Source organism: Kryptolebias marmoratus, linkage group LG9, assembly GCF_001649575.2.
Source record: "Kryptolebias marmoratus isolate JLee-2015 linkage group LG9, ASM164957v2, whole genome shotgun sequence".
Classification (NCBI taxonomy): Eukaryota; Metazoa; Chordata; class Actinopteri; order Cyprinodontiformes; family Rivulidae; genus Kryptolebias; species Kryptolebias marmoratus.
Genome location: NC_051438.1, coordinates 16,226,216 through 16,252,179, shown reverse-complemented (window position 1 = coordinate 16,252,179; position 25,964 = coordinate 16,226,216). Strand labels below are relative to the sequence as shown.

The window sequence follows — 25,964 nt, the reverse complement described above, 5'->3', positions numbered from 1 at the left end:
AATCAATGACGTCGGTCAGTGTGCGTTCGCGCCTATGGCCAGTGTTCTGACGATCTGTGCTTCCTCGTCAGATTTTCCTACCGTAGCACAGCTAAGCAGCTATGTCTAACGGTCGGTGCTACCCGTCAAAAACTGCTACCGTCATGTTTACAAACCGAAAACTATAGCGGTTCGTGTTAATATTAAATATCATTGGATACTGAAGTGGAAGCTTTGGAGTTATGCTTAGCATAGCATTGGAACAATTTATATCCACAAAGAAAACCTTTCTAAAACCACAAAAATCACTTCCTTCATCAGAATATCCTACCTGTTAAATATAAGCGGGTAGCACAAATAGATCTATGCATTAAAAGCAGAAAGTGTCTGAAAAACATTACAACTTACATACAAAAACTTACAAAAGCACAAAAAAATAATTTAAAAACTCTCTACAAAAAATAAATTTCACTTATCTGATTTTTTTATGTACAGATATGCATCTTTTAATGGTTTAAAATAAAAAAATAAAATAAGAAAAATCTAGTTATTTCCATGAAGTGTCCACAAAGAGGTGTTGTTCAGCTTGTAGGGCACCACAACTGCTTCCACCCACCTCCATCATCATCATCATATGAAATAACTTTTTGTCACAACAAAAAATAGCGGCTGGTAAAAAATTTGAGTGGCTGGTGGACAAAATTTTTAATTTCCACTCCTGGTTTTATGACTTTTTACATGATTAATTTCCCAACAGCTAGCTGCTTCGGCTGTCGTTTTGGCTTCCAAATAACCACAGAAGTCCGTGTAAAGCTAAACTGATGACAACAATGTAAAGATTTATTAAATTTGAAGGAGTTGCTATAATTTTTTTGAGTCCGGAGTCGTTTTAAGACTTGGCAGCAGGCCACTCTGGTCTTAGCTCTGTTCAAGCTAGAGTTAGCTCGCCAATCCAAATCCATCTCTCCCCGCCCAAAAATGATAGTTGTAAACTTTCAACTGAACTCCACATGAAAAGACTTGAACTTTTGTTTAAAGCTACAGCTACAGCTCAGCGTTTACGCTTTAATCAAATATGATTCTGTGAACAGGTTAAAGAGCAACCCGTGCTTCCTGCTCAAACGCTTTCACAAGAAGAGGCAAAACAGACGCAGCTACTGAAAAATACAGTGGTGTTTTATTTGCAAATTAAAAAGCACCGACAATATTAGTTACACTGTAAAAATTATTGACAACAATTACAAATCTTTATCATACAGTCCTGGAGATTAGTACCATCGTTGCTGTTATGCGTTATCACGTAATACTTTATATGGAGAAACTCTGCACGTTTTTTGTTTTTTTTTTTTCCTTTTTTTTTGTACAACAGTTGGCAGTGAGAGGAGGTGAGAGGAAACACTCTTAGCGACACGTTTGCATGATGAGAGGAGTCTGAACTGCCCTCGGTGCAGCACTGATGTGTCACGATACGAGAACAGGCCGATGGAGCGCAAACCCAAACACATTCAATAATTTAGGTCTACTCAGGGTTTCGCATTATGTACATTACAAAGTCAGAAAAATGACGAACCGTCGTGTGCATCGTTTATTACATCAGAACAATGTACAAAACTATTGCAGTGAGAGCAGCTTTTGTTTTCTTGTTGTTTTGTTACCGATGCCTGACATCTAGACACAATGGTAACAACATGACCGACAAACCGAACGTCTGCACGTTTCCATAAAGTTGTTCTGGTAACCTTCCTCCAGTCCCCCAATTTTAAACTTCTCTAGACAATTAAAATACTAAAAAATAAAAACCAAACAAAAACATATTTATAAAACAAAAATGTACAGTTTCGACAAAAGAAAACGCTGAAAACATCTGAAATGCACTTTCTTTTTCTGTACACTGATCTGAATCTGCAGGACCAGAGTGGCGAACAAACAGACAGTAGCTAGCTTATGATTCTCTTCACAGACTGTAGTAGGACCCATTTCGTTCGTTAGTGTGCTTTCTGCTCGTCCGTACGTTCAGAACTGGCACTCGCTGCGAGGGCCTTTGTGCTTTCAAGCATCTCTTCCTCCTCCTCCTCCTCCTCCTTCCGGCTCCAGACGATTCATGAAACAGACGAACAGTTTAAAGGACCGGATCGTACGTCCTGTTTTAGTTTTGTTTTGTTTTTTTCTCCCGTGTGTGTGTGTGAGAAAACAACGCAGTGAACATGTTTAGGTTTGGTACATTCTACAAATATGCATTTCTATCAGCATTACCAAAAAAAATAAAATAAAATAAAATAAAAAAATAGTTAAATCAGAACGAACAAAACGAAAACAGAAAAGTTAAAAGAAGAACCCTCAGAAATCCACGTGATGATAGTTAAATGAAGATTCTGTCCTGGCACTTGTAAATGTAATAACTAGATTCTACCAAGGCCTATCGAGTGAGGCTGCAAGATGCAGCCGGAGTCAAGACGCCACACGTCCCGCTTCACCCCCGTACAAACCCGTTCAAGTAGTTTGCATCAAAAGTTTCTCTGCTCTTCACGCTGCCTCTCAGTAAAGTCTGCATTATGTTGATCGCCGTGAAGCTCTTGGAAGGACGCCGCACTCTTATCGGTCGTGTTTACGTCACATCGTTTCATTAAAAACAGCGCAAAGTTCCTCGTTCCTTTTCCTGGATTTCCTACGCTTGAGTTGGCGCGATGAAAGTTCGCCGGTGGAGAAACGTGAGGGAGGGCTGTGATTATCGAACACCGAAGGTCCCCTTCCTGTGAGTCTTTACAGCTGAAACCCTCCGTGCACGCTGACAGGGCCACCTGTCTCCGGTTCGCCCCGTTCTGGGAAGATCGCGGTTCGGTTTCCTAGTTCCTAGTCTGGTCTCCCGTCCTCGGATCTCGGTAGATTTCAGTCTTCGGCCTTTCGGGCCGCGTGGTCGGCGAGCCCTGCGGGAGAGGAGGGGAGGGGGTGGAGCAGTGGTTCGGTGTGAGGAGCTGTGGTCTTCCCCTGCGGCGCTGCTGCTACCTGGTGTGGACCAGCTCTTCTCTGAGCCAGCTGGGTAACGGCTGACCGATCCTGTAGAGCAGCTTGGACAGCTCGATGTTGTGATCCCTGTAGTACTCCCTGAGGAACTCCTGGGACTAAAGAGACGACCAGGGGAGATGAAACTCGGTGAAACGCACTCAAAGCTGATTAAAGCATTAATGAAGATCTTTGTCGGTCATACCTCAGGGTCCATATCAGGGTACCTGCGTCCTTTACTCTTCCCCAAACACTTGGTCTTCCCTCCCTCCAGCAGCTGACACCAGAAGCCTTTCTTGGGGTCAAACCTGCACATGAGGGAAAAAAACAAGACGAACACCAAATTAGGAAGCTGCGTCTAAAGTTAGCATTCACAGTTGTCCCTTTCTGTCTTGTTCTCGTTATTCTGTTTCCACACTGATCGGCTGAAACAGGAACCCGTTTCTCCTCACCATTCAGGGATGGATGGCACCATTTAGTAACATCAGACAGATAAGATGCAAAAAGAAATAAAACGAAAAGCCCCCAGCCTAACGTACGAAGGTTTAGGAGACACTACGGTGTCCTAAGTGTCTTATGTAGGCTGCTCTCTGGAGTCAGTGCTTGGTGTGTCCATCTGGGCTGCCGTAGAAACATAACTGTGAAACAGAGCCAACTCCATGGAAGAGGAACCACACAGGCTGTAAATATAAACTGGTTGTTATAAAACAAAACAAAAAAATAAGACTTCAACAGTCAATGATTTAATCCCCGACTTCAGATGAAGAAGTGTTCTCTGAAATGATCCTGAATCCAACACTCTGCTTGTTGTACAATCGGCGTGTCAGTGTGCGTTTGAAGGATTAAAGCCACAGAATAATCTGATGATGGTGTGAGTTAATATTTACAGGTGGATTACAGTCGAGGGTTTTAGGAGGTCAAGAAGATGAGAAGAATCAATTTAAACAAACAATCTTGGCATGAAAACAAAAATCTGTATGAAACGGGGATGGAGAGGGATTTTTGAACATTCAAAGCCTGCTTACAATGAGCCAATTTGAAAAATTAATGCAACCATAACAACCTTTTATTTATTTATTTAATTAAACATCAACACCTGTCAGTGACGCACCAAGCTGTTTCCTAACGGTGCTTTTTTTCCCCTACAAAACTCCTACCGGCCTGCTCCCTCTTCTAATAAAAAAAACAAAAAGAAGAAAAGAAAAACAGCTTGGAGCATCCCAGCATCTGTTTCTGCTGTTGTATTTTATTTTGAAAAGCTTATAAAGTTGAAACTTTGGTCACAGGTGAGCTCAGCTTCACTGTCTGACTACACGCCACGCCACGTGGATTCATCGGACCGATGAAAACGAAGCATTTATATATATATATTAAAAATAAAACATCATATAAACCAGTTTGTAAACTTGTCTGTTAAACGTAAAACTAGACTCACGCTAAGATCTTGTGGTAGTTGATGATGTTTGGGAGGCCAAGAAACTTCTGAATTTTATCCATGACTGAGGCGGGCTCGGTTTTCAGCATCTGTCCGTCCAAAACCAACACCTGTGTAAAAACACGGCAGCAGATATATTAGCACAGGACAAGCTGTGTTTAAGAAACAAACAAAAATTGAAGTAATATCTGCGACACAAGCTGCCGTCAGAGGTGGCATGTTTTTGGATTTGTTTGTTTAAAATATGACCTTTTTTCCCTGTTTTTATCTTAATTATATACAGACATATTCTGGCAATTAAAGATTATTCTTTGCTTTGAAAAAAAACAACTAATTTTTCCCTCAGGTACTGAATGTTGGAAGCAGAGCTACTTTTAGAATTAACACAAAAGAGTACGTTTTGTCCATAAATGTTAATAGACCGTCGGTTTATTGCACCAGCTCATTAGGAAGCAAAATCACAGACCTACAAACTTTACATCCATCATTGTTAATCCGTAAAAACTGCTGACAGAAATTCCCTGGAAGTTGTGTGAGCGCTGGTGAATGAGAATCAATAAAACCCACCAGAGATTAAAATAACTAGTCAATAGCTCCCTCCATTACATTATTGATTATTTCTGCACTATAAGGCTTAAAACATCAATCTTTCTGTGACTGTCTGCGTTTATAATCATATCAGAGCAAATTACACCGAGACTTTTCAGGGCCTGATTAGCTGAGCTGTGAAAGAACACGTCAAATGTAATGAATGTGGGAGGAAAAAAAAGAAAAAAGGAATAAAAGATGCAAAATAAAGGGAGTACACAAATACTACCGTGTCTGCTGTTCTGGAATTTAAACACAAATGATGGGTGTATTTTTAAACGCTGACGCGAGGTGATTTAATCTGAGAAATAAGGCTACCGTCGTCTTAAATCAGGACACTACAGCTAAAAAGAAAAAAATCTTTTTGATGGTTAACCCACACCTAATTACTGCTCACTTGTGCAGCCCACAAACTTGAAGAAACTGGAGCAGTAAAGGTTAAAATTCTCTCTCCGAGCGCTCCGAAAAGGGCAGATCTCACACACCAAGGTCAGCAGGATTTAAAATCTTCTTTGTAAAGAATACACAAGGTGAGAATAAGCCTCTCTTAGCACCGACTCCTACCACGAATCCTAATGACTCCTTCAGAGGATCGATTATTTATTTTTTCACTCAAACCGGAGGAGCACCGGGTTGCTGAAAGAAACTTAGATTTTTATGACTGCGTGCATGAAAACATAACCCAAGCTACCTGGCTGGAGTGGTAGAGGCCGAGCCAGCGCTCCAGGTGGACAGCGTACCATCCTGGTACCAGACAGCGATTCTGAAGGACCCGTAGTTTGAGTGGAGCGTCGCGGCTTGCGGCAATGACTTCATGGAAGGAGTATTTCAGAGCCACGGGGTCGTCGTGGGCCCTTTGGTGCTGTGGGCAAACGACAACAAACGTAAAACGAACCCGCCATGACTTCCGTTTAAAGGGCGCGGCTCGGCGGCTCTGACAGACCTGGTACCACGAGTACGCTCTGTCCGCCGGGTTGATGAGGATGGTGATGATCTTCGCTTTGGGCAGGAGAGCCGCGGCCCTCTGAGCCGCCACCTCAGAGTCAAAGTAGTTGGCACTCTTCTCAAAGTAGTAGTCTGAACTGGTGTTAGAGGGCAGAGGGAAGTAGTCCATATACCTAACACACACACACACACACACAAACAAATGTTTAAGCAGCCAGGGCTTATCCGCTTTACTTAATCACTGCTGATAAGGACAATTTTTCGGTTCCCTGTGTGGATTAATGTCCAGTTTCACAACAACTTGGCACTCTGCATACAAAAAAAACCCCAACTAACTCTGTCTTGATTTCCAGCCTGCCAAGTAAACTTCACATGGCAGTACTCCTTTTACTGGCTGAGGGACGTGAAGCTCTGCTTTGGTGCAAAGTTAAATGAATCGGAGCTACAGATGCCTCAAAACTACGACTCTTTAAATAAACTCGTCTTGCTGATCTCGCTTGGAGAAATGTAACAAATTTCAGGATTTGATCTGGATAAAAATAAATACAAAATAAGTCTAGATAAAAATGTGTTTTAAATAGTAAATATTTCCACTACATCAGCCAGAAGAGGAAATTATAAACGACTTTTAAATAAAAACCACGAGAAACTTGCAAAAATACAAATACTATATAATCCAAAATGCAAACCTAGTTCATTTGGGGGCAGATATTACCAAAAATAAACAAATAATATGAACATTAGTTATCATACGAGGACATGTGGGGTTATTAAAAACTAAAAAAGAAGCATGTAAGGTGCCGTACCAGTCGATGCCTCTGTGATAGTTGTGTCCGTTGAAGAACTGGATCTCCTCAAACGTCTCCTTGCTGGGGTAGTTGCTGGTCAGGTCAGGGTGCATCCCGAGAAACAGGTAGAGAGCTGTGGTTCCTGAGGAGCAGGGTGGAGGAGATCAGCGAGGAAAAGAACAAAAACAACAACAAACTGAGGTTCAGATCAGTGTTCAAACACATACAGTCCGACAAAACAATCAGGACAAACCCAACATGATTTCACTCAGATTAAATAAATAAAACACATCAGCTTCATTTCATCACGACTTCTGCTTTGAAATAAACAATAAACTCCACGTTTGATCGTTCCTGACTCTGTCCAGCAGAGGGGGTCAAAGAGCCGCGTCCTACCTGTCTTCTGAGGCCCAATAACCAGCAGCTTGGGGAAGCGATCACACGTTTTCTCTTTGGACCAGATGTCCTTGTGTCTTTTGTCCTCACAAGGATCCTGCAAGTCCCCCCCCCAAAAAAAACACAGAAATAAATGTCGGGTTTTAACATATTTTCTTAAGGTTTCTTCTAAACGTGTAAATATCAGAGGATGAGAGAAGGCACGTGAGCTCAACAGTTTGCAAAAGAAAAACTGAGAAAATGGCTGTTTGAAGTCACATGATGTCTGCGTTTTGTTTGCTAAAAGGGACAGGGGAGCGGCGCCAGAAAAACATTTGAGGAGCTTGTGGCTGTGAGCCTGTAAACCTGACCTGCCAGAGGGGCTCCCTCTCAGACGGGAAGAGGCTGAAGTACTTCTGGGCCAGCTGGATGGGCGGCAGGGTCTGCATCTTCAGGTTGGTCCATGACTTCACAAACATCACCAGGCTTTTGAAGGTGTACAGGCCGAGGCGGTCGTTGCCGTAGTTGGACAGATGGGTCATAAAAATACTGATCTGTGAGCGCAAACAAGCAGAGAAATAAAAAGGTTTAGCAAAAAATTAATTTGGGAATGAGCGGGGAAAGCTGCTAATTGAACATAGTTTGTATTTTTGGTTAGAACAGACAATTAGATGATTAAATTGTTTAGACAATTTTGAAAAAAAAAATGCCAAAATTGTAACCTTTTCAAGTGAGAATTTACACTTTTGTGTCACAGTAGGTTTCAGGCATTTTCTACAAGAAAATCAGTGGATTGCTCAGTAATTCCCCGCAAGAAAGGCACCTTCCAAAATGATCCGTTAGTCATAACATTTTCTCTCTGACAACCAAATTAAGTGTCTGTAGGCTAAGGGTAATCATCCAGGGGTAAATATAAAAGTTTGGGATAAAAAAGAAACATCAGATGAAATGGAAACAGCTGCAGCAAACGTTACCACAGCCTTTGCAGTGTTAGGAGCACAGTTATCTGCAGGGAGGACAACAGAGCTAACCTTTTCTCTAAAAGCAAACAGAACTCTGTTGACATGCAGAAAATTTCCAGCGCCGTGTTTGGGTTCTATTAAAAGAAGCTTTTACGTTAATGTAAAAAGAGAAAGCGAGGCGCAGACACCGCCGCGTGACTCACCGGCGAGTCATTGTCCCCTGCCTTGTTTAAATTTCAATTTGCGCCATTAGCTAAATGGGATTCCGAGTACGCAAGACAAAAGCTGCGCTGCGTGGGTGTGTGTGTGTGTGTGGTGGGGGGGTAAAGTGACTCACGGGGTTCAGCAGAACAGTGAGGAAGAGTTCCCCGCCATTGATGAGCTTGTCCAGTTCATTTGGACTGCCGGGATAGTCTTTATAGAAGATGGTGTGCGTGAAAAGACCACAAGTCTGCCTGGGCAACACCTGCAAGAAGAGCACACACACACACACACACACACACACACACACACACACACACACACACACACACACACAGTCAACAAAACTCAAAGAGATACACACACACAGAGCATTCAGACAAACAGAACATCAGCCCTCCGCTGAGAGCAGAGCGGAGCTGTCAGTCCTCCAGGCGGTTCCCCCCACACATTGTTTGCTCACAATAATATTCTTATTATTCAGCTCATCTAGCCAAAGCAAACCTCTTCTTCGCTCTGAGTCTATATGGAAATTCATGGAAATGCATGTACAGTTTGGAGTGTCTGGGGAGCTGAATATCAATCATCAGTAAGCAGCGAGCGCTGTCCATTCAGCCCGCGATATCTCAAGGACGAGAACAGAGCTCTGAGACCACGCAGGCCGGCCAAACGGCCGAACGGCCGAACGCCGGGACTACAAAGAGAGCGGGCCGAGGCGGCGCCGCTTCTTATCAGCGCTGAAGGTCAACCTGGAGGAGAAACAGATAGCAGCTGGGGGAAGCCCAGCTGCTTTTTCTTTTTTAAATCCTTCTGAACCATTTGAATCTATTCAGATTTGTTTTGCTCTCGTTATTGTGCTGATCAGAAGCAGGGGCGGCTGTGAAGCTGAATAAAGTTTCTCTGCGTGTTGACATTTCAGTGATTGGTTATGTGCAGACACCTTCTTCGCCGAGGCCAGAATGTCAGTTTTTGTTATTTTTGTTTCTTGTATTTTTTTCCCTGCTGAAGCCTGCTTGGCAGCAGAACGCAGACAGGTGTCTTGTGCAAGACTGGTTCTCTTGACTACATAATCATCTGATAGTGGATGGAAAAAACAACAACAACAACAACAACAACCATCCTACAGGACAGATGAGTGGACCGCCTTTTTTTATTATTAAAAAATGGAGTTTCTAAACATTCCCCAACTTCAAATTCTGAAATGTTTGGACTATTATTGATGTCAAAGCACAATATTACACAATACTTCCTGTAAATGTAGACCATTAAAAAACAGACTATACAACGGATAAACAAAAGCACTTTAGTAAACAGTAACAAACCCAAAAAACGATTTATGAGCCTGAATCTGTGGGCTGGCTGGATGTGGTCGATGAACCAAACGATGACATCATCAAGCCTTTTCTCATTTATAATCAAGGCAAAAAAGGCTTCGTTATTTACTCTATATTCTTTATTTTTCTGCCATATTTAAACATTGTGTGATGATGATGAGGGGGAAACAGAGAACTGATATCATTTTAGTTTTCACCATCAACAAAAAGTCAGAATGCAAAGAAAATCACTGGTAGAGAGCCAACAAATGGCCACTTTGTTTAATTAGATACCGAAGTTTCCAGACGTGTTAGATTTTTATGAAGTCTTATTATGGATAAAAATGACCTAAACAAAAAGACAATTTAGACAGGTCTCAAATCTTACCCATCTAAACCATCAGTTTGTTGTTCTGCTCTGTTGATTTTATTGATGTTTTTTTTTTAGGAGTACCTAAAATGCTTTACTTTGGGTTTTTTTTAATCTATTTTTTTATTTATTCGTTTTTTGAAACAAAGAAAATAACATGTCTGAAAGGTTCTTTTTGGACTTGAATGTATTATTTTGGATTCTGGGAGTTTGTGTGTTATTTTAATTGTGTGTTATTTATCACTGTCATTCTATTTTGTTGTGTAATCTAAAATAAAGAAAGGAAAATCCCTTTCCTTGTTTGATTAGTTTAATCATTTGCAGAACTTTATTTAGAAAACTGAAAAGCGTCTTTAAACAAACATTTTCCAAACTGTTTGTAGAATCTCATACATATCTAAACTTTGGAAAGGCAATGAAAACATTTACAGACTGTAAAACCTATAATAAGTCTGTTTTATGTGAAACCAAAATAAAATCACCCTCATCTTCTTGACGAAACACAAAAGGAAAGCAGGTACGAAGGACACCTAGTGGAGGTTGAGGTGGGCGGATAAATGAGAACGGAGAAAGATAATCAGAACGAGTGAGAGCAACAGGCCAAAGGTGCGGCGTTAACGAGGCTTCATGGAGGCCGAACGGACTGAAGTGAAACCTTACGCTGATGCCGCTGTGGATGAAACCTCGCCTGAAGCGAGCGGGCTTTAGGTGTGGGTACTCCTCGGTGCTGGTCACCTTGATGCCCCACACCTTCTTCCAGGCGTCGTACAGCTGCATGTGAACGGGGTAGACGCCGGAGTGATGAGGAGCCACCGCGTAGCCCATGTTAGTGGGGATCCCGTGCTCCTGGAGGTGAAATCATACGAGGGAGAGGGGAGGAAAAAAAAGAAAGAAAGAAGAGTGAGTGAGACGGCATCAGAAATACCGCATGATTCATCCCCATCTGTCAGGTCCCTGGATGTTAAAATTAGAAGCCCTTATTTTTGTCTGAAAGCGGCGGCGGAGCTCGTCATTCCTCAGCTGGATTCAAACCACCTGAACAAGCGCAAGAAGGCTCTCAGGGAAAACAATGAGGCATGTAATCCAGATCAGCTGCATGTAAAGGACGGCCACCTCCGAGTTTATCAGGCCTGCTGAAGTGAGACTTATCTGTGGATCTCTAAAGAAAGCCTGAATTACCCAACATGAATCAGTGACTCTTTCATACGATCACCGCTAATATCACCAGACATGATGAACAACTGCATGATCTGTACAGCAGTTTGAGTATTCATGCTTTTAGTACCTGAATACTAGTATTTTAGAAAAGGTAGTATATGTGGTTTCTCTCTTTGCTGCTCTGTGCCGTTTAATAAATGTCCAAAGACTTCATGAAAAGGAGCTTTTTTTTTCCTTTAAAGAGGACGCTGCAGCTGAATCACCTAGAATACCTCATTAGTAGACGGGGCTTTCATTTTTCTACTTGATACGTCTTTAAAACATGTTTGCTTAAACTCTGCTTCGTAGCTACTCTGGCGCACTTCAAACACGGAGTAAGAGGCCGTTCTGCACGCCACCGTTATTGACCAATCAGCTGGACTTCATCAGAAAGGGGCTTTAAAAGGTACAAGGTACATCCATATGGATGCAGATCATTTTCTGTTAGATTAACACCCAAACAGGTTTTTAGTAAGCATCCCCCAAAATTAGGAATTTAATATGACTTCCTTAATGTTTATACAAGCATTAATGTTGCTACGGGTTTACATTCGAAACTATTAAAGGAAAAAAAAAAGCACAAAAATGAAATAAAACAGTGAAGCTCCTGCAGAAAAATCCATGTGTGGAAATGCCATTAGTGCAGATGGAACATATTCATTAAAATACCTCGACAAATTATAAGTTCTGAAGTAAGTTGGGGGACTTTTTCTATTCGCAAGGGAGCAACTGAAGGAGGAAAAGCACCACAGAAAGCTGCAGTCAACAGTCTGCTAATCTCATACTCCTCAGCACGCTAACCTTTATCTAGCGTGTATTTTTTTTGGTGAGAAACTGGCTTAAAGCTGAAACCATGTTTGGTTTCCTGATAAAATATCCATTTACTGCGCTACGCTACAAACACAAGCCGTTTCCAGGCACAGGAAACCTACAAGGGATGGATCAAGTTGTTTGAAGTGTGATCCTGTGGAAAGCTTATGAACAATTAATAACCTACCTGTGGTGGACAGCTTTTTGATCGACCTAAGTTTGGAGAAATTACATTTATTTCTGGCCAGAGTGAACGGCTAATGGCTAGCTTGAGAGAAAGCCAGGCTAAAATAGATTTCTGACGCAACTTCAGACAGTTTATATGAGTAATACTCCTGCCTGAAGTGGCCCGGGCAGCACAAGAGTCCTACTGCTAGGACTTGCACTCACTATTAACCACAGAATTACATGTAAATAGTAATGTAATGCAACATTTTTTTTAAATAAAGTCATTTCAAGATTGCAGCATGTTACTTTGATCTTGTTTGGTCTGCCTGTCAGGATTAAACTCTGTTCCTCAAGCCGATGTCCTTCAAAGAGCCATCTACAACAGGTAAGCTGCTCATTGTTCATAACCTTTCAACAGGACCCCACTTCAAGAGATCTGAGCTAATCTGATAAAATGCTGTTTTTTTTCACCCCATCTGTTAATAATAGTGTTGTTGTTGCTCGTGGCTTTGTTCAGACATGTCTCTGAAAGTGACGGAAAGCCAAGGTGTGTCACAGCACGGCAAGTCAAGTGAAATATCTCGCCGAAGTCCTCGAAATGTCACAGTTGTCTAACAACAACAACGTGTTATGCCATTATAACAAGTCATATTAGGCTGCCAAACACACAGCGGTGGATGGAAGCAGCACAACATCACATATCAAGGTTTTTTTTTCTGCAGTCAGTGGGATTTATTAGCACTGTTCTGTAACAGCGTGGTCACCTGAGGGAATGTGCACAATCACTGCTGCGTCCTCACATACAAACCTACGGTCCTCATACACAGGGCTGTGTTTTTTTCCTACTAACAGCGTGTTGTCTTGTCACAAAAAAAAGGAGCGAGTAGTTAAAAATACTACTTCGTAGTTAAACAGGAGGCAGAGGCTTCTCTGCAGATCAGGCCCTCGATCAGTTTTCTCTTGTTCGTGTAACCCCGACGCAGCGAAGACATTTTAGAGCCGCTGCCATTCGTGTAGCGCGCTCATTTATTTAATGGCACAATCTGTCGGCCTTATTTGAACAGCTGATGCTTTGCTACAGCAACCCGCTGGTTCTGGGTGTACCTGTCTATTAATGGGACAACTTGTACCAGGCTGAAAGTAAAAACAAATTTGTTGTGTAATCTAGTAAACATACATGTCCAATCACTGTTTGAGCAAAGGAAGTGCCCAAAAGGACACAATGGGATTACAAAATATTTGTTTTACATTAAAAAAAACAATCCACTGTTATTTCTTTCATCATTTGTGTTGACGAAGTGCTGCTAAAATCAATTAGGATGGAAATCCTTTGCTAAAACCTGGAGAAGAAAGCGAGAAAATAAACCGAGAAGGTCACAGCACAACGAGATGAACGAGAGCGGCTCGGACCCCGGCGTTCAGTCAGCTCCGTGACGCAACCCTCGTCCCCGCCGTGACTCACCATGGCGAATTTCTTGTTGAGCAACATCTGCTCGGCCAGCACGGACTGGTTGTGGAATAAGTGGGGCTGCATGTGGCTCCACATGTGAGGAAACCACCAGAAATCCTTCACGTGGGAAAGCAGCAGGTCATCTCCCAGGTCCTCCTCATCAGATCCTGAAAAACCGGCGGGGAGGGTGTGTGGTGGGAAGATGGAGGAAAAAGGGAGGAAAAAAAGGGGTTGACAGGCGGCAGGGGAAAAGGGGAAGTGAGGGGAGAGGGATTTAGAAGGAAATTGAAGAGATGAAAAAATAAAAAAATTGAGATGAGACATGGGTAAAAATGGGACCAGTGAGAGTGGGGGAAAAAAAAAAAAAAGGAAATGAAAGTCAGCAAAGAAAGTTCAAATATAAGCATGTGAGAAAAGAGCACAGTGGAGGCAAGGCAGAAGATAAAAGTAGCAGAGAAATTAACTTGAAAATCTTAGAAATGTTACTTCTTTGAGTTAAACGTGTCTCCCCCCTCTGCATAAGCGGCACGGACTGCATCTTACCAGCGTGAAAGAATTTCCCTGAGAAGCCGAGATTGAAGGTGAAGTTGGGCACATAGGTGCGCAGCTCCCTCTGTGTCTCCAGCAGGGCCTGAAGCGGTGGGAGGAAAGGAAGAATGAGTCAACCGCTGATGGGCTCAAACTGCTGCACGAGTGCGTTAATGAGGGAGCGTCAGCACGGAGGCCCTCGCGTGCCCACATATATCTTTAATTTAGCAAGTTTCTCTCGGTAAACATCCACCATCCACTCCCAGCTGCCTCGCTGCTCTCCTTCATTCTGTTTGATATTCTGCTTCCCTCTGATTCGGGCGTTTGTTTCATTTGATCTCAATGCTGGATGAGACTCTCTGCACTCACGCACGCACGCACGCCGCCCCTCCTCATCATCAATCCCCCCCACCCCCCCAAACCCCACCCCGTCTTGTCAGGGTGTGATCTGCTCCTAAAAGCTTGCCGTTGCGAGCTGCGGAGGCCTTGATGCCGCCAACAGAACTTTTTCTTCCGCCCGCCCTGCCTCCGCATGTGAGGGGAGTCTTTTCTGCTCGGAGGGGACGAAAGCACGGAGCTTTTCAACATTCTTTGTACGCCTCTGAGCCCCTAAAATATTCATCGCCGTGGAGTTTCTGTGACAGTGCGAGCGGTTGGGCCTGTCAGCTTTGAGCAGCCTACTGGGACGAATGCATTGAAAAAGGAAAGAGAGCAGCGAGAAGAGGAGGTTTCTGCGTGACTGGCAGAGAATAGCGCCATGCTACGTGTGAGGCCTTTTGCTCTTATTATAGTAAAGGGCTGTAGGCTGATGAGCATCTTGTTTCTATTCTAATGCTTCAACTCTGAAACATAAAACTCACCTTTACGTCGGGCACCTTCATGCGGGTGCCCTCCTTGCCCACAAAGATGTCGTCTATGTCCACGAGGATGTAGCGCTCCAGGGACAACGAGAGCCTCTTCCCGGTCAGAAAGGCAACGGCGTCTACGAACACCAGCTTGTGCAGCCAGAAGTTCAAGTTGTTGCCGAACAGCACCCTTTGGATGCCGTCGTGGAGCCCCAGGTCCTGCACCACAGACGGGAGCATCGCGGCGTGCTGCCCTATCGACGCGACGCTCTCCGCCGACTGGGTCTTGGCCATCAGCACGGGCTCGTACGTCGAGTGGTTCGACTGGAACACGGTCCAGTCGTCCCCGGGCAGGGGACCCGGCAGGGACTGCCCGGCCCGCGTGATAAAGAGAAGCGGGGACTTCGGGTTGACCGTGCAGTCCTTCAGACCCAAGTTGGAGTGAAGAAAGAGGGGGAAGCCTTTGAGCTGCGCGCTGAGCAGACTGTTTTCATTGGCCTGATCAACACAAAGAGACAAGAGAGAAGTGACACAGATTCATTAAACACCACACTGATGAAGACAGAAGTTCAGAGCATATAATTTCCTGATTTCTCTTGTCATGTGTGAAATAAGGGATGTCAGACCTACTCAAACGTGAAGGCATGAGGGAGCTCCAACCTGCTACGCTCAGTCTGTCATGTTACAAGTTTGGAGTCAAATGTAAAAATAAAAAATAAAAAAATAAAAACTCCTGCTGTTCTGAAACTTTGGGTTCAGTCAAGACTCTCTGCCATCTTCCCAACAAATCCAGCCTTCCTCTGATTTGTCCTTACAGGTCACCTCAGTCTTAGACTGTGTCCACACAGAAACACCGTTGTTCCAAAACTACTTTTCTGTAGTTTCTAAAAATATCCTCCTCGTAAACGTGCCAGAGTTTCTGGAAACGTCTAGAAATGGAAATGCAGAAAACAACCCAAACTCCTGTGGTGACAAAATACAAAAAAAAAAAAAAAAATCCTTTTAGCGGGATCATGACGAAGAAGTGCAACTTCTACCTTATGTCACATTAAACTACAAGACCATAAAGGTGCAGGACTGTTGACTGGGAGTCGTCTCAGTCCAAATATGTGGACACATTGGACACTTCAGGCCCAGAATACAGCAGTGTTTAAAGCATATTAGGATTTTTTTATATACATAAGCATCAGCCTTTTAAAACTATTGCCATGTTTTTTATTGTAGACTTGGTGGATGTTGTAGATCTCTTCTCTGCAATGTTTGTTTTAGTAATGAGAGAGAGGAAGTTCAATTATGTGATTAAAAACCTTTTGGCCTTAGATTGTTTGGCGTAATAATAAGGGGTCTTCAAAAAGGTTACATTTTAGCTGTCTACACAAAAACAACACTAGTGTTTCTAAATTGTTTCACTCATTTGCAAAAATTACAATACAGGGGCTCCTAAAACACCATTTCTGTGCAGACGCAAGGCTCAAACAAGAAAAGAACTTCAGCATCTTCACAAAACGCTGTTTCCGTGTCGACAGTCCGAAGACATTTTTAACACCTTCTCTGTTTGCCGATGACCACGACCAAGAATTACAAGCAATGCGCAGTGGTCTCAAGTTACAGACATTTAACCAACCTAACACAGATCAGAGCCTAAAAATATTCATGTTCTTTTAGAGAAATAGCTGAAATCTTTTAAAATCCTCAGTATCTCTGCAGTTTTGCCTGCAGTCGCTGAATCCTGGCTTTAATCTTACATTGGTCAGAGTCCCACTACAGTAGGAGGAAATATGATAATCACAGCTAAAATCAGCCCATTTCATTTTAATGTTATTTCTTCCTCCATTATACCTGATAAATATTGTAAAGCAAAAAGCTGTAAAACAAACGGGGCACCGATACATTATTCATGTGTTATGAAGTCTATTACCTGCACAAGAAGAAATACGTTCAGTTTTTGTGTGTAAAATTACATCCTACATAAAAAAAGCTGCAGTAAAAACAAAATGTAGTGCCGTCTTACTTGTGTCTTTAGTTAAATAGAGACAACAAAGCAGAGATTTTTTTACAAATGATTTAAAACAGTAATTACACACATTTAAGGAGTTATAGGTGTTATGGGGTTTTGGTGATGCATAAAAACTTACTGTAAAGGTAAAAAAAAAAACTAAAAAATTGAGCCTGAACTCTTTGTTTTATGCTTGGATTCTCTGAGACATGAATGTGCCTCTGTAGCAAACATTTAAAACCTTATTTTATTTTAAAAGAAGCAGTAAATGTAAAGCTGGTATTATGAGCAGCGCTGGTCTTTGTATGAAAACATATGAATCTGACATCTATTTAAACAAAAACTGAGCTTTGTGTCTCAAAGATGACATGCTACTGTTCAAAAATAGACTAGTAATTGTAAATTAATTTCTAGGAACCTTAAACTTGTCGGCAAACGCTTGGATGAACCAAAACTCAGCGTTAATGTAATGATTTGTGAGGATGCTACATTTTGTTGCAAACAGTTCAGAAAGCACGGCTGCACTGTGGTGTTACGGAGCCATTGGGATGCACATCCCTGCTCTCCTTCCTTCTCTCTTAATGGGCAGTAAATCCCACCAGGCTAACCTTCATCTGCACCACCCAACATCTATACAGCACCATCCGTGCCTACAAGCCTCTTTCTATATTCTCTCCGTGGCTCAGATAGGGTGATTAAAACCATAAGACCTGAAAACTGGCCTTAGGCAGACGGAGGCCTCCAGGGAAAATTGCAAGAGAGGAGAGAGAGAGAATAAGAGATACAGAGTGAGGGAAAAGGAAAAAAAAAAAGGTGGAGGACTAAAAGAATCTCGAGAAACTAAAGAGACAAAGCAGAGAAAACAAGGAATGAGAGTTAACAAACTGGGGAAGAAGAGCTTTAAGGAGGCCAGATTGCAGAACAAAAGAAGAAAACAGACAAAGAGAATAGAAAAGAAACATAAGTCAGTGCAAAGACACGGAGTGATGTTACACCAGGCAGGTCGTGCCAACTCTGTAAATCCCATCTCTTTAGAGATGGTGGAGCCAGATGGACAGGGCAGAAGGTGTGAGAGAGGGGAGGGAGGGAGGTACAGGGGAGGGTGGTGTTGTTCTAACCTTGAAGAAGCCAATGATGCCCACTCCATACTCCACGCAGTATTTATCCAGCAGCTCTCGGTTCCAGGCGTCCAAGTTCACATACTTGAGAATGTTCTCATAAATCACAAGCGTGAAACGCCCTCGCTCTTTGTCCGTCAGTGTGGGCATGTCCCCCTTCCCAGGAGAGATCTCAGTCCGATACTTGAACCGGCCCGACTCCAAGATGGCCACGATCTCCTGCCCCAGTTGAGAATACTGGCTTTCCACAAACACCAGGACCACGGGATCTGTCCTGGTCCCGCCGAAATCCACCCCATTGGCCCCCGGGACGCTTCGGATGGGCAACAGCCGGGACGGAATGACCCTGGGGTAGTCCATGTCCGGGGGAAGCCCATCGGCCCCAGACATGCCACCTCCTGACGGCTCGGGCTCCCGCTTGACGCCATAGAGGTAGTAGGAGAAGATGAAGACGCTGATGGTGCAGAAGATGAAGAGGAGGAGCAGGGAGGTCTGCAGGGGAAGGAGGCGGACCAGCCGGCGGAGGCGTGTCACACATCCCAGCATCGTCCCTCGCCACACCTCTCCGCCCCACCGGCCCAGCAACACGCCAAGGGGACAGTCTCTCTCAGTGTGTGTATTTCAAAAAAACAAACACACCAAAAAAAAAGAGAAAGAAATTACACGAGCAGGAATCGCTCACAACAAACTCACTGTTCTCATGAAGCTAAATAGCATTAGCGCAGCAGCTGCAGCAGCCACGGAAGAAAGAAATGAGACGATGATGTTGGCGCTCCCTCATGTTGCAGCGCTGCTTATGTCACCATGGCAAAAAAAATGGGGGCACTTCCACCGACGGTACACACTCGTGCCTGAGAGCGAAGGCTGGCAGGGCTCGTCACTGGGGAACAAAGATGATGGACGACTCCATCACCTGTCCATCACGTAAATCTGTCAACCGGCTCCGGGCTGAGACTTGTCCCACTTGTCTGACTGGAGAGTAATCCCTGGAGGAAACCGAGGCCACGCAGGTCATCACAGCGGCATCACTCCTTCAGGATCAAATCTGGCAAAACAAAAAGAGGAAGTCGGGTTAAAATTCCAGCAGCACAGGGCCAGCTCCTATAGAACAAACAGCATATTGCATTCGTTTTGTTGTGTGGGTTTACTGTTATGTGGGAGATAAAAAGTTCACTTTAAAGTAGCTTTGCATTCACCTACTCAAAGTAAGAGCTGCCAGTTTCCCCCTACACACATACACCTAACCTTTGTGAATGCAAACTTTTAACAAATATTAAATAAAATCCTTGCTTATGCAGCCTCCACACAATCAACAGATGGAATAGGGGTGACAAAAATGTATATAAATAAACGAATAAACATTCCAGGGAAGCTATTTCCCATGTCAGTCCAATGTGACGGCACACACATGAAGCCATCACCCGCGGGTAACCATCCATTTCTCTAGAAGCCTCACAGCTCCGGGTCCAAAAGACAAGCTGATTGGAGAGAGAGGCAATCCAAAGGCAGAGGCGTGGAGAACCGTGACAGACAGACCTGACAACAATGAAACCCTCTTCTCTTTGAGAAAAATCCCTCGGCGCACATTTCCATAGCCTCTGCGGACCTAAAATAATATCTCCGCCTTTTAGTCCACCTCCACCAAGCCAGGTGTGAAAGGACCGGGATGCAGCAGGAGAACAGTGCACCAACAAAAACAGCTTTTCTCCATTTGGAGGGAGAAATGAGACAGAGCGTCATTACCTTTGCATTGAAATCCTCTGACTGATAAGCTGGAGAGTTATTGCGGTCTACGCTGCTCTTTGTTAAAAGCCTATGCGCTACATTAGAGTCCCATCCTTCTCAACTCAAAAGGCATTAAACGCTGACCACCGAACTCATCAGCACTCTAACAGCAACGGACGTGAAAGAGATGCGTTGATACAATCAAACGGTTTATCTGTCAAGTTGGAAAAACCGAGGCTTAATTAAAAGGTGAGCCAAATTAAAAATACAAGTACGAACAGGAAATGTTCAGCTCAACAGAATTCCAGAAAGATAATCCTTTGATCGCTCAAGTAATGATTCTCACAGACACAGTGCAACATGGGAAAAATCATGCTCGTGCAGTCTCTCTCTAATGTAATCAAGACCATCATCCTGGCATTTCGTCTCTCCCCATTCACTCCATCGTCCTTCCAGCTAGGATTATGAGGATGCCTTGAATCTCACTGCAAGCGCAGCGGCAGAAATCGCACGTCCTTTTCTCTGAGTCGTGTCCAACTTCTTCCTCCTCGCAGGGATGCAGAAGCTAATGTGAAGTGAGGCCGTGAAAAAAAAAACGGTGGGTGTTCGGAGAATGTATCGCAGCGGAGCAGACAAAAACCAACAACCCCGGTCGCTTCGAGATCTCTTATCCCCCCCCCCGGGTCCCTTGTTTGTTCATTTCTGAGGGAGACGAGGTTCGTGCCATGGCATATCAAAGTATGATTAGCCACAGGAAGTGACTCCTGCTGGAAACACCGAGGCAGAAGGCAAGACAAGACTGGCAACTTTTAACACAACACAGAAACGGAGTCGTTTTTCTCAGACTCTGTCCCACCCCCACTTTAAAAAGGGCTTGCAAAGTCATGTAAAGAAATAAAACTACGTGCAGCTGCATGAATGGTAATAACAACTATAAACAGCGTTTTTTAAATAAAAAAAACACTGCTGTCTTTCAATCATACAGACACACAGAGCATTTAAAAAAGAACAGTGGCAGACATTATAAACTATAATATCAAAATGAGAACGTAAATTCGAATACTGCATCTTCCCAAGTCTACCATTCGTTTTATTGTTTTGTTGATGTTTAGCAGAAAAAAAAACCTCATCTCAGTAAGAGAGGGAGAGAAAAAAACTCCATCTGATACACATATTAATCAGTATTTGTCTTATTATTTTACAGTTTTGAGGAAACAGAAACCTGATCCAACTACCAGACAAATATAGGTTTGTGCAACTGAATGGAGATCAATGTGCATGTCAGCAAATACGCCGCAGGAAGCATTTAAACGCACAGGTATCTTATTTTTCTGCTGCAGTAACAGAAATGTGACACTGAGAATCAATTGCCTCTCTAGAAAATTAACTGCAAACTATAATGGCAAAAGTGTAATTTAATCATCACGGACTCAAAATAAAAAACAAAAACTAAGGACCGTCTCTAGTTTTTAAGGAGAAAGAGTCTGTTATATTCATTTTCTGGGAACGCGTAATCGGACTTGAGACGTGCCGTCTTCCACCGGGACCCGATGAGCTCCGCTGTGGCTCCGACGACCTCGCTGACATGACCTGGAAGCTGACTCGAAGGTGGCAAACACACACGCGGAGTCGAGGCTCGCTTCTTTGCCAGTTCTCAGCAGAGGCGACTGCCTCCCGACGTTGACCTTCAGAACGTGGTGCACCGAGCTGCAGCTGAAGGAGAGGAGGGCGAGGAGGGCGAGGGATGGAGGGATGATGGCCTGAGAGCTGCCAGGATAAATGAAGGGAAAACCTCAAGGCCTCAAGTGTGAAGCCGTGATTTCAGGCAGGCTAAACAGAAAGTAGAATACATTAGAACGTAATGAGGATCTTGGATTGACCGAACAGAATAATAGCTAATAACTAATGGGTCTCAACTGTCTGCAGACCCATCTCACCTAATGTGTCCTCCACTTTCTGTCCTACATATGCATCTTAGAAGAAGCCACGTGAACGTATGCGCTCTCCTTTCTGCAAAATAATTGATTCAAAAATGCAGGGGGGAGAAAAGAGGACATGAATATTTTATGTTTTTGCAGAAGCCAATGAGAGGTATAGCCAACAGACATATTGGTAAGGTAAGGTCCAGTCAAAAGGTTTCAAGACAACGGAGTGCTTCAGACTGCAAAAGAGGCTCAGAGTCTTAACTCATGCATAAAGAAGAAGCGGATAGAGACGAACACGTGCGCGCTAGCCAACCTTTTCATTCTCAGCGATGGAAGGAGCTCTGGCTGAATATGAGCTACGTAATTGCACATGTGAACTAGAAATCTCCCTAAATAGAAGTGGCAGGCAGACCAGTGAGAGAGGGAGAGGAACCACAAAATGAAAACACTGAACAAAAAAGAAGGACAACAAGAAAGGTTGGACAATGAGAAATACTGAGCGAAAAGAAAAGAAGGGAAAAAAAAAAAAAAAAAACTAATTTGTGTGGGAAATCAGGAATAAAATGACCCCTAAAGGCGGCCATCAATCTGAAAGGTTGGAAACCTGAATTAAAATATTCTCATTATTTTACAGCAGCTGAGAGAATGAATCGGGGGGCATAAACAATAGCAGGTGATGGACGAGAGGACACACTAATGCTTTTTTTTCCTCGGGGTGGGTGGTCACTCAAAACCTGCTCGCTCAACAGCATGGGAAGCAGGCCAGGAGCATACTGCTAGATTAATGAGAGATGAAGAGGAGCAGGGAGACGGAGGCCAGTCCTCAGCTGTAACAACTCTCGGGATAAACAACGCTGCGGTTGGCCATATGTAGCCTCCTTGCACAGCCCGCTCCCCCCACTTCACCTCCCTCCCCTCCTCTGCACTGCTGCTGCACTTTGTTTAAAGTGTGAATAAGACTAAGTGGCCCTGGGATTTGTGAGGAGAGTCAGTACATTAACACCATCAACCAGAGTCAGACTGCCCGCAGGTGATCCCTTGGACAAATAAACTTTCAAAGGATAGCTGGACCCTTGCAGCCCCTCAGGACCCAATAGTGCCCCCCTCTCCTCCTCCTCTACCCTTTCCTCCTCTCTCCAATCTGTCCCCTTGCTGCTGACTGACAGAAATAAACGATGACCCTCTGTGTTCAGCCGCCACAGGCCATGGCAACCACACGTTCTCCATGGAAACGCTGGAGATGCGTCGAGATCAGACGCATGGAAACTGTGCAGCAAGAAGGGCAGCAATCCATAGGACACCCATCAAAAGGCTGCTGCTGTTACCAGTTTCCCCATCTGTGTCTTTATATTGACATGGATGTACCAAAGTGGCTCTTCCACAGAGGAGACGAACCGAAGAGCCTCATTAGGAGGAGGCCTAATCCTTCCTGAGTTTTTGTTCAGACGTTTAAAATCTCCCAAAGCGAGGGAAAACGAGTTCGGGCTGACTGCTAAAGTGATTCAGCGGGGCACGGGTCAAGGTTAAATGAGGAATAAAGATGCAAATGTAATCCCTAATCTGTAATCCTGTCAATGTCGACACTGCAAACACTACCAAATGTGCTTATGCTGGCTCTGCTGCTGTGTGTGTGAGATGCCTTGAAGGTATTAACAAATGGGACACAATAGAGTGACTACAGAGCGGCTTCAACAGTATATTGGGAAAGAGGTTAAAATCGCATCTATCTTTAGTTTCATTTCTCTTACCAGATGGCTGCTCATTTAGACGACTAGAGGCAAGAAATTTCTTTCTATTTTAGAGGTGCCGAGTGTCCACAGCCGCTAAATCACTCAGCTTTCATCAGAAGCAATGAGGAAGCAAAGCTAAAGCAAATTTTTGCATTTGCATTCAGCCTCCTACCCTGTCTTGTGGGAGATTAAACTTCAAAAAGAGAGAATTTTCATATTTCTTCTGAAGGCGACAAACAAGCACATGAGGGAAGTGAGATTTAGTTTGCTTAAAGAGGTTACATTTAAAGGCCACGTTTTCCGCTTCTTAAGCCAGCCTTGGCAATCACCAATACGAAATCAATCAAATTGAAATTTGAATTCCATTTTGCGCATCCATTGTGGCCGTCGTGATTAAAGGCTTAGGCGGTGAAATAGCACGGAGAGAGAGGAGCCGTGTCCTCACTCCAGCTTCTGCCTCCCACCTCCCGGCCGATATGAATGCACAAGCGAGCAGCTTCATTTCAGCTGCAAACATTTACAGCGACACTTCCCTCTCAGTCTGTCTCATCAATTCATTTCATGCCACCGCGTGAAGGACAGGCAACTCGGGAGGGAAATGTTGTTTTGCCTTCTAATTCTCCAGAAAGTGACTTTCAGACAATTTGCTCAACCGAGCCGTGCGGCTGAATTATCACATCATTTTTTCTGCGACTCAATTTACTGTCCCCGAGACTGAAGCAATTTCACCGAGGGAGGAAGAGAAAAGAAGAAAGAAGGAAAAAAAAGTAGTCTTCCTTCAGGTCGCACATGCCCCTTCAATTACATCTCAAGGCCCTACTTGAAGACTGCGATCCCAGCTCTGTCGTAATTGAAATGATTGCAATGTTATTCTTTGACACAATAATGGGACAAAGAGTGAAAGAATCATCTTCAAATACAGACAAGGAGAGCAATTTGCTCCTAATAGCAATAATGAACAGACTGGGAAGACAGAAGAAGTGCATTCAATGGCAATTAGAGACATTTCTTTGCACCACGTTTGTATTGTAATTTCTGCAAGGGACGAAAAAAAAAAAAAAACCCAATCCTACCCTTAGACTTCCATTAAAAAGTTCATGTCAGAATTCATCAACATAGAAATTATCCTTCAGGAAAGATAACTCGAGAAGGCAAAGGCATAATGGCATGACTGCACATTCATATTATGTGAGGATGATTAGGACCAAGATGAATAAAAACAGGGAGGGCAGAGCATAAAATATAAATGGCGCAGCAGAGCCATTTTAATCTCAGATAGGCTCCCGAACCTGCCGTCTTCTTTAAATCTCAAGCAGGGGGTACAGGATGAGAGGGATCTGAGAGGCACTGGGAAGTGCCGAATGGATTATTTCAGAGTGGTGGTGGTAGTGTGTGTGTGTGTGGGGGGGGGCTGCAGGAGTCATGGGAAAACCTGCATCTGGGTAGAGACGGAATCAGGAAGTGTCACATGGGAGAGCGGACGAGCGAGGAGCGGACGACTTCATCGACGGATCGTCTCGATCAGATCCACATGCAAACACAGACAGACACCTAACCTTAATACTCGTGCGACTTACAAGCCAACACAGTATATGTATTTATAGACACTCTGCGCCCCATTTACAGGCATGGGGACACTGGATATGAGGAACAACAAGAAAAGGCGGGGGGTAAAAAATAAATAAATACATGAAAAACCAACAACTCTATTAGGATGGACAGAAATCCCACTGTTGTGATGTCTTAACCACAATCTAATTCATTTGATTTGGTGGGACATAAAAATATTAAGTGAATAAACCAAACGGACAAAAATAACTGACCTTGCTTTGGAGACTGTGCACATTGCAGATCATTAGGCAGCAGCTACAAGACGTGCGCTCCGACAGCGCAAAACATTTAAATACATCATAATTTACCCCAGTTTCTATTTTAACTGGTTAGACAGCATACATATGGATGTCCAGCAGGGCTGAAGTTATTGCAGTTACATGTTTGCATGTGGAAATTATAGGGCGGACCCCAATACTCATCCTTAAACAAAAAGAAAAAGAGCACACTTAAGAAAAAAGGGGGGACTTTTTTCTCAAGGGGTTCAAATGTAGTGACTTGTATTGCCAACATGAGGCAGAGGGAGGTGGCGGCAGTGGGAAGAAAGGGTCAGTCATTTATCATTTTTGTCAGTCTTGGTGAAAAAAGGGGAGGTGTGAGCATCAGAGGGGAGGGGTGGATGGGGTGAGGGGGGGTCCTTTCATATAAATTGAGTGTAGGTGGAATCAATGTGGCGTCGCTGGCGAAAGCAGGGAGGGGTAAGGCAGCCGGATCAATGCTGGTGGGAGTGACTGTTTGTTCCCATTGTTTATCCACTGTCATCTCAGGACACTACTGAAGGACAAGGGGAGCATGGTGGGCAGCGCCACGTCTCCGCTGGGACCGAGGAGCCGTAATGGGTCCCCTCCTCAGACAGATAATAAACATCACTCAGAGGTGAAAGTCAAGCCGGGCGTGGACGTGGC

At 43.8% G+C, this 25,964-nt stretch overlaps 1 protein-coding gene across 2 annotated transcripts in view; it reads right to left on the bottom strand.

The window, feature by feature from the left end:
- Positions 1-1,137: 1,137 nt before the first annotated feature.
- Positions 1,138-25,964, bottom strand: part of LOC108240546 (N-deacetylase and N-sulfotransferase 1) — a 48,309-nt gene continuing 23,482 nt past the window's right edge. Inside the window, exons 1-15 of one of the 2 annotated variants that reach the window (XM_037977609.1) lie at positions 19,812-20,422; positions 18,069-19,113; positions 14,970-15,452; positions 14,125-14,212; positions 13,594-13,748; positions 10,617-10,802; positions 8,410-8,538; positions 7,482-7,664; positions 7,132-7,228; positions 6,754-6,877; positions 5,946-6,120; positions 5,694-5,864; positions 4,415-4,524; positions 3,185-3,287; positions 1,138-3,098 (exon numbers count right to left, since the gene is read on the bottom strand). In XM_037977609.1, coding sequence (XP_037833537.1) covers positions 2,979-3,098; positions 3,185-3,287; positions 4,415-4,524; positions 5,694-5,864; positions 5,946-6,120; positions 6,754-6,877; positions 7,132-7,228; positions 7,482-7,664; positions 8,410-8,538; positions 10,617-10,802; positions 13,594-13,748; positions 14,125-14,212; positions 14,970-15,452; positions 18,069-18,614 — 2,670 coding nt within the window. In that variant the 5' untranslated portion in view covers positions 18,615-19,113; positions 19,812-20,422 and the 3' untranslated portion in view covers positions 1,138-2,978. Of the gene's footprint in view, positions 3,099-3,184; positions 3,288-4,414; positions 4,525-5,693; positions 5,865-5,945; positions 6,121-6,753; positions 6,878-7,131; positions 7,229-7,481; positions 7,665-8,409; positions 8,539-10,616; positions 10,803-13,593; positions 13,749-14,124; positions 14,213-14,969; positions 15,453-18,068; positions 19,114-19,811; positions 20,423-25,964 lie in introns of those variants that run through there. The other variant, XM_017424100.3, reaches the window with a different exon arrangement.